General features: G+C 34.1%; 1 protein-coding gene across 1 annotated transcript; it reads left to right on the top strand.

Moving 5' to 3' along the window:
- Window positions 1–1,549: 1,549 nt before the first annotated feature.
- On the top strand, window positions 1,550–7,652 carry LOC112038011 (AT-hook motif nuclear-localized protein 14). Its single transcript, XM_065762725.1, has 4 exons — window positions 1,550–2,181; window positions 4,359–4,411; window positions 6,982–7,234; window positions 7,303–7,652. Exons 1-4 carry the CDS (start codon window positions 1,647–1,649, stop codon window positions 7,365–7,367), a joined length of 906 nt encoding a protein of 301 aa, XP_065618797.1. The 5' UTR covers window positions 1,550–1,646; the 3' UTR covers window positions 7,368–7,652.
- The last annotated feature ends 372 nt before the right edge of the window (window positions 7,653–8,024 follow it).

Raw genomic sequence — 8,024 nt, 5'->3', positions numbered from 1 at the left:
ATTGGCCCGTTTTACTCTTTCTTCTTTAGTAAATTGGCCCGTTTTACTCTAATAAGTAATACGTATCATATAAGAATGTCAAAATTAAATAATATTAAAACTTATTAATTTTTTTTTTATGGGACATATTATAAGTTGTATAGGAAAGGCAATGTAGATATTTAAATTCCCCTTTTTCCTTTTATTGTAACATTTGAATTAAAAACATAAAAACAAAAATAAAATCACCCAAAAAAAAAAAAATCCAATCCAACAGCTAAGAACAAAACACTATAAATTATAGTATTTAAAATGCAATTTTTATTTTGATTGATTAAAAGCCTTCCCTTTTTGTTTCCTTTATATAAGTTTATATTTAGTATGTTATATAATGTTATAAATATTCCTATTGTTAAAAAAAGAAAATTAATAGGAAAATACAAATGAGAAAATCTCAATTCAGATTCAATTTAGGCAAAATTTTCTTCCATGCTTATATTAGGCCTAAGAATATAAATCCACATTATCAACATTGGTTGGATGTTAACTTTAAAGGGTTAGGTATTCTAACGATTATTTGCCCGTCTTAATGTCAAAGCATATAAGAATTTCAAAACTTGTTATAAGTTGTATAGGAAATGCAATGGAGATATTTATTTGCCTAAAGTCTAAGTCAAAATCAAATCATCAAAAGAGCGGTTATACGAATTATGGTTTGAATTCTCTATTTTCCACTTATTGTAACATTTGAATTGACCAAAAAAAAAAAATTAAATCACCTAAAACGAATCCAATAGCTAAGAACAAAAGTATTTTTTTTTTCTTTTTAAAATTTTCACAAATATAAATAATAATTTGGTTATTAAACTATTGTATTTATTAATTGTGTCAATGATTGAGGGTCACAATGAATACAATTAAAAAAAAGGGCGATCAAATTGAATTTATTCACTAATTGAAGGGTCAATTAGTAATTTACCCAAAATTGTTATTTAAAAAAATCTCAATCCAAATCTAAACACGCTTTCCTCAAATGGAAGACAATGGAATTATAATATAGTACTCTTGTTTCAAAAATGCCTTGGAAGTCAAGACATCAAATCACACAACATAAAATCCAATCCAACGGCTAAGATAGTGAACACACAAATTCTTTTTAATTTTTTTTATAATATAAAAAATAAAATAAAATCCTATCCCACAAACACACGCTCTTTTTTCTGTGTTGCAATCAAAATGGAACCACAAAACCAACCACCCACAATAAAAAAACACCATTAGATTTTAGACAACACACACCAACACAAAATCTAATCCAACGCCTCACATCTCTCACACTAAATAATATTTTTTTTATATAAAAAAAAAAAAAATTCTTCACTTTCTTCTTTAAGACAACACACACCAACACAAAATCTAATCCAACGCCTCACATCTCTCACACTAAATAATATTTTTTTTATATAAAAAAAAAAAAAATTCTTCACTTTCTTCTTTTTTATCTCATTTTAAACACACTCACCCACACACACACAAAATTTTTGTTTTTTAAAATAAAATTTAAAATAAAATAAAAAAATAAAAAAATCTCATTCCACACACACACACAGTCACACACTCTCAACTCTCTCTCTGTCTCTCTCTCTCTCTCTCTTTTTCTCTCTCAAATGGAACCCAATGAAAACCAACTCACCTCCTACTACCACCACCACCAACATCAACATCAGCATCACCAGAATCCCACTTCCTCACCCACCAATGGCCTCTTGCCACCTGGCGACACCGTAAGTGGGGCCCACCTCGTGTACCCTCCTCCTCCTCAGTCTCACCCTCCCTCCTCCTCCTCCGCCGTAACAACTACTGCTACTGCTACTACCGCCACCGCCGCCACCGCCGTTGCCACTGCGAACACTAACGCTAACAGCACTGCACCCAACACGACGCCGTCTTCGGGGCTAGAGGGGAAGAGAAAACGAGGCAGGCCGAGGAAGTACGGCACCCCGGAGCAAGCCCTCGCCGCTAAAAAGGCCGCCGCCGCAGCAAACGCCGCCGCTGCTACTGCTCAACAACAACAACAACAACAGCACCACCACCACCAACAGCAGCAGCAGCAAACGACGTCGTCTCACTCGACTTCGTCTTCAAAAGAGAGGAAGGAGCCTCACTCTTCGTCTTCCAAGAAATCTAACCTTCTCGCTTCTGGTGAGTCTCTCTCTCTCTCTCTCTCTCTCTGTATATTTCAGTTTTTTAGAGGGGCTTGTTTGCAAATTCGGTTTTGGGGTTTGTTTGTTTGTTTGGTGTTTTTTTATTTTAATGGGAATTTTCTTTGAATAGAGTGAGTGGCTCAGTGGCCAAGGCTAAGGTTTACTTGCACGTGGGTTATGGTTTGGTTTATTAATTTAAGAATTTCTTATAACTTGAAGGGCTTTGTTGCAAATTTTTGTTATACTTTACTTTACTTCAAAATTAAGTATTTCTTATGAAGAGGGGACACTCTGAATCTGATTTCGGTGCATTGTTTATTTGTTTTGTTTGTTCCAACCAGTTGGTGGGTGTTTGTGACATCATTTTTGTCGTTGGGTGCTTCAATTGGAATTTCTTGTGTTTTGGAGGGGTTGGGTTGCAATTTCGACAATGAGATTCAGTGTGCATTTTAAATGTAAATGAGGTTGTTTAAAAAAACAGTACCCAAAAAAAAAAAAAAAAAAGTTTGATTTAAAAAGGTTATATTTTGAAAAGGTGCTGTTTGAAAATGTGTTATCAAACAGACAAGTTTATTTGGTAAAAAAGTACAACTTTATCTGGAGAATTTTGATGATTATTTTTTTTAAAAAAATTATTATTCTATTTTTTGTAATGAAATTAAGCTAAACCAAACATTCCCTTTACCTTTTGTGCTGTTTTTTAAATTATTGGCAATAGCTGGGTTTTGTTTGCATTTTTTTTTTTTTTTTTTTTTGTATTATAAAAATATTAATGCATTGTGTTTGTGATTCTGCAGTTGGTGTTTTTGTGCTGTTATCCTTAAAAGAACCACCTTTTTTTGTTTTTTTGGGTTTGTTTCAAAAAAGTTGATTTTTTCTGGTCAAATGTTCAGAGCTTGCTACTTTCATTGAATTTTTGAGATTTTTCTGGTCAGTGTTCAAAGTTTGCTATTTTCATTGAGTTTATGAAGAATATGGTGCAAAATTTTGATATTATGAGACTTTTGATGCATTTTATTAGCATCACACTTGCTTTTATTTAATTAAATTTCTGATATTATTATATTGTTCTGCAGTACTTTTACTATTGGGTTTCAAAAGATACTTTTTTTTTTTCAAATTTGGTGGCCCAGCTTGCCATTTCAAAGTATGATTAGTCTTATTGTCATTTGTCAAGTATGTTATTGGCTTGGAACTGAAAATAGGTAGAACTTGAAATAAGAGAAATAAAAGATATGACATTTAAGATCAGTGACTTGTAGACAATACTTCAAAAGTTTACCAAATTATTGGTGTGTTTTGACTGTCAATAACATCATATTGGTTAAGGATGATGCTCTTTGAAAATTGGGAATAAAATGTTATCTTATGGTTGCTATGTGCCTTTCAATTTAAAAAAAAAGGGGAAGTTTTATGACAAAGTAACAAAACAAATAATTAATTTGTGAGAAGAAGTGCTGATTGACCTTAACACTTTTATTCTTGAAGGTGTATGTGGTTGAGACAAATTAGATGGGCTAAAATAACTAGCAAAAGTTTGTACGATAATTGTGTGGCTCAAATTGTGAACATAATATATTGGCTAAGTAGCATGATTAATTCCCCATCATTTGGAGTGGCTCAGTGGCATGCACATGTATGAGAATTTGTCGATAACTTAATGCAGTGGAAGGCCTAATTGTTTCATTATATTACACATACATTTTGTGGTTTTCCAATTGGCTATTATTTAGTTATTTACAGCTCTAGAACCTGATGTTTTTAGTGTTTACTTACATCACACTTATGGCCATGATTTCTACCACTACTAGTGTCCATAATTCTCATTTGTCAATGTGCAAATAGGTGATCCCTGAATTGGCATCTAATAAGATTGTGATATACATTAGTATTACCTTTAATTGGTTGGGTATTATCTTCTGTGAAGAAGTTGTGTAGCTATTGTGATTAGTAAATGCTTACTGCATTAATTTATTTTGCAATATTGAAACACAAACAAAAATTGATATAAACTTATTCTTTTTTAGTTGGATGTTCGCTGGGTAACATTTGGCTCTTTTTTTTTTTGGGATAAGAACATTCGGCGTTTATTTATTTGTTTTTCATTGATTAGTGAGCATTAAGTATACTTTACAAAACTTATGTGGTGCTCCTACTTCCAACTGGTTGATACAGGCAATGCAGGGCAAGGATTTACACCACACGTTATTTCTGTAGCTGCTGGTGAGGTAGATATATTTTTTTTTGGTATTGCTCGTGATCACATACACATGCATGTATGTATCTTTGCACATGCTTATAATATTCAAATAATCTCAGTAAGGGGTTTGTCTCGTATATACTCCCCATGCACTAGGGCTATGCCCTGTTTTTTTTTTTTTTTTTTTTTTCCTTATTAATTTTCTTATCCTAGTATTTGTTATCCTGAAGTAAAAAACATGTGCAGTCTATCTGTTCTGTAGAGTGGGTTTTGGGTGAAATGGGTGGGAACTATGTATCTTTCTTGATCCTGGTTAATGGGAAACTCAATATGGCAACCCCAATTTCAACTCCATTTAATAGTTGGAAACCTCACCAGGGAGATTATTTGATTCTATTTTATTTTATTTTATTGTCGAAGACTTCAGTAGGCTAGAGTTGATAATTTAATCAAGTTGTTTATCAAAATAAATAAATAAATAATCAAGTTATTTGTTTAATACTGCTAACATTATGTTCTGCTTCTAATTTTGTGAATGGCATCATAAGCACATGGGATTTCTCTGTTTTTCTAAGTTTGATATAGGGATGGTAGGAGGGTCCAATCTTGATTGATGTGGGGTGTGGAGATGCGGCGTTCATACATGCACAGATATATTTCCTGATTTTTTTTTTTATTGCTGAAGACAAGAATGCCTCCATTGCGTCTAAGAGTATTTGCTTGAGGAGCATTTTCAGTCTTTCAAACCTATGTTAGTGTTTTTCAAGGATTGGGAACTAGAATCAGTTGATGTGCGCAGGGGTGGGTAATGACAATATGTTTAGTTTAAACCAAAATGTTAGATTGACATATCTGTTTTTATGGGGTGCAATGAGGATCAAATGATATCCATATACAAAGAAGTGTTTTTGGTGCAAAAAAGTTCCAAGAAAGTTGCTTGTACAGCAGTTTGACATGCAATTATTATGGGATAATCTAATAAAAAGTCATTCTAGTAAAATTAATGTTGTTTGTGTAGGCTAGTAGTAGATTGCGTTTTCTTTTTGTGAGGTAGCTGCAGTCCTTAGTTTTTATTTTCTTTGGTTTTAATTGGGTTATGCTTAGGGAGGTGGTTGATGTAGCTTTTCTGCTGTAATGGAATGTTTGGACATTACTTACCGGGAGAAAAAGAGTAATGTTTGGACAACAGAAATGTAGTTCTGTTTGGAATGTGGTGCCGCTTTGTCTCATGCGGAGAGGAACAACCAGCATGTAGAGCTTAATTCTGATTGACCACGGGTGGGAGAATCCATATTTCCATTTTCTTGGATTTTTAACTTTCTGTTGTAATTTGTTAGGAGTACCTGATTTCTTCTCTACTAATAAAAGTGAACAATATATTTTTTATTGCAAGTAGCAGTTGTGTCATCTAGAGGTTGAGCTTTGGTGTGATGGCAAGTGCCTTCCACCAAAAGCGACAGGTTGTGGGTTCGATTCCAGGAATCAGCCTCTCCAATAAATTGGGGTAAGGTTGCTTATCATGAACTCTCCTAGATCCCCCAAAAATGGAAGCTTTGTGCGTTGGGTATGACCTTTTTTTTTAGCAGTTGAGTCATCTCTGACTTGTTATTTACTAGAGTGATTAGATATATCTTCAGGTACTTTAAACTGCTGGTGAAGTTTCAAATCTCTCTCAGGAGAGGTGAGGAATGCTTTAGGAAAGTATGCCTTGTTTTGATGAATCCAAATTATGGTGCAAATTTTGTATGTGGAAGATGGTCAAGCCAGACTCAGGAAAATGTTAGGGGTTTTATATTATGTTAAATTATTATTATTTTTTAACGTTTGGTTTATGACTTCTTATTCTACATTCTGTTAGATGTTTTTAATGATTTTCCCTTTTTAGTTGTTGGAGCAAGTCGGTCTTTTGAATTTTTTTTTTCCCCTTTTTTCACAAATAGCACTTTTATTGATGATAAAAAGGGATTTTGTGTACGCACCAAACTCTTGTAAAGAATAATAAAAAAACAGATTTATAATCTATACGAAAGGGGATTTATTAAATCGACACATGAATGCCTCTCACTAACTCCATGCAATGAGACCAAGTTTTATGTAAAATCTGATTTTTTTTTTTTCCCTTCTTTAGTTGGTGTTTTATGTAAGGTTGAAATTTATTTTCCTAGTTTGAATAAAATTTATATTACATAATAAAAAAATAAAAATAGAAATGTAAAGGTGGAATTTATGTGTCTAAAACTCTAAAGTGGGTCATACAGCTACTTAACTCTTGCTTCTAAGACTACCAGTTTACCCAAATGTGATTCTGATATCTTTGGTTCAAACCTTTTGTTAGTTACTAGACAGTGTAAAGAAGTACTGTCTTGTTAGTGTTAATGTGTTATCATTAATTTTTGGAGATTTCTGGATACTTGTTAGCATTTCCTCTCTGGTTTTGTAACTGATGTTTTATTTGTTATATATATATCTATTGCCAAGAGCCTTGTAGCTCAACTGGCACCTCCTGGTGTTTTCAACAAATATGTCCAGTTTTCAAATCCTTACCCCCCCGCAATTATTTCTGTTTGTTGATAATCAGTTCTTTGACTTACTAGTTAATTGCATCCACAGGTTATTGTTGGTACATTTATGCTCGACACCAAGAGGGATGTCAATGCGGGTATGAAAGTTGATGCTTCTGCCAGTAGAATGGCATCACCAGTTGGTGGGGCATCAGTATCAAGTATAGGCTTCCACTCAGCTGTTGACTCATCTGGAAGTCATTTCATGGTTCAGCCTCGGGCCATGCATGTGACAACTTCACGGCCCACAGATTGGAGGGGTGGCCCTGCTGCTGGTTATGAATTGACAGGTATCAATTTCCTCTAGACACAGATAGATACAGATACAGACATTGAAAATTGTTGCTTTCTCTTGCAGGAAGAACAGGTCGTGGAGCACACCAATCTCCAGAAAATGGGGACTACGAGCAACTTCCAGATTGAGGATTACATTTGGGCTTCGAAAGCACTGTTTTTTCGTAGATAGATGTATAATATCTATGTATTCCGGAACTCAGTCAGCTAATGCTGTTTATAGTATGCACCATCCATGAGAGGTTATATCCTCTGAGAATCACATGCTTGTGCATTTTGTTTCAATATTTTCCTGCCTCCATTGCTCATGGCCTAATTGCATATTGGGTGGATGGCTATTTTGTCGTTAGTCTAAGATAAATAATTTATTAGCTATATGCTATCTTATATTTAAGCTCTTTTTTAGCCATAATAGATCTAGATTTGTGTATGTGGGTGAAATTTGGGGACCCAATGGAACTGGTCACCTACTAAAAAAGAATCCTCTCAATCGACTTAAAGGATGACCAACTAGCAAAGCTATTGCCTGGTTTTGGGGCAATTTTCTATCAGGAAGACCAATGCACTATTAGTTTCAATAACCATATTCTCCTCTGGTTTTCTGACTAGAAGGGATACTTTAATTTTTTAAAGATGATCTAACCAAAATGAAGGGATCTATGGATCTTTGATTATGTTAGGTACATTGCCCAAGCATTGGTGTTGGCCAACCTACGTGACCGAGTAGAGTGGGTGTTGACTGACCTATGTGGTTTAAGTATTGTAGGTGTGGGCCAACCTACTTGG

The sequence above is a fragment of the Quercus suber genome, unplaced genomic scaffold, assembly GCF_002906115.3.
Source record: "Quercus suber isolate HL8 unplaced genomic scaffold, Cork oak 2.0 scaffold_471, whole genome shotgun sequence".
In the NCBI taxonomy this organism is placed as follows: domain Eukaryota; kingdom Viridiplantae; phylum Streptophyta; class Magnoliopsida; order Fagales; family Fagaceae; genus Quercus; species Quercus suber.
This window is presented reverse-complemented; position numbering and strand designations above follow the sequence as displayed.

Bases quoted from the DNA above. Each gene is read 5' to 3' on its own strand.
- LOC112038011 (XM_065762725.1), top strand. From the start codon at position 1,647: ATGGAACCCAATGAAAACCAACTCACCTCCTACTACCACCACCACCAA. The intron at 2,182-4,358 runs GTGAGTCTCTCT...TGGTTGATACAG, and splicing joins ATCTAACCTTCTCGCTTCTG to GCAATGCAGGGCAAGGATTT. The intron at 4,412-6,981 runs GTAGATATATTT...CTTACTAGTTAA, and splicing joins TTTCTGTAGCTGCTGGTGAG to TTGCATCCACAGGTTATTGT.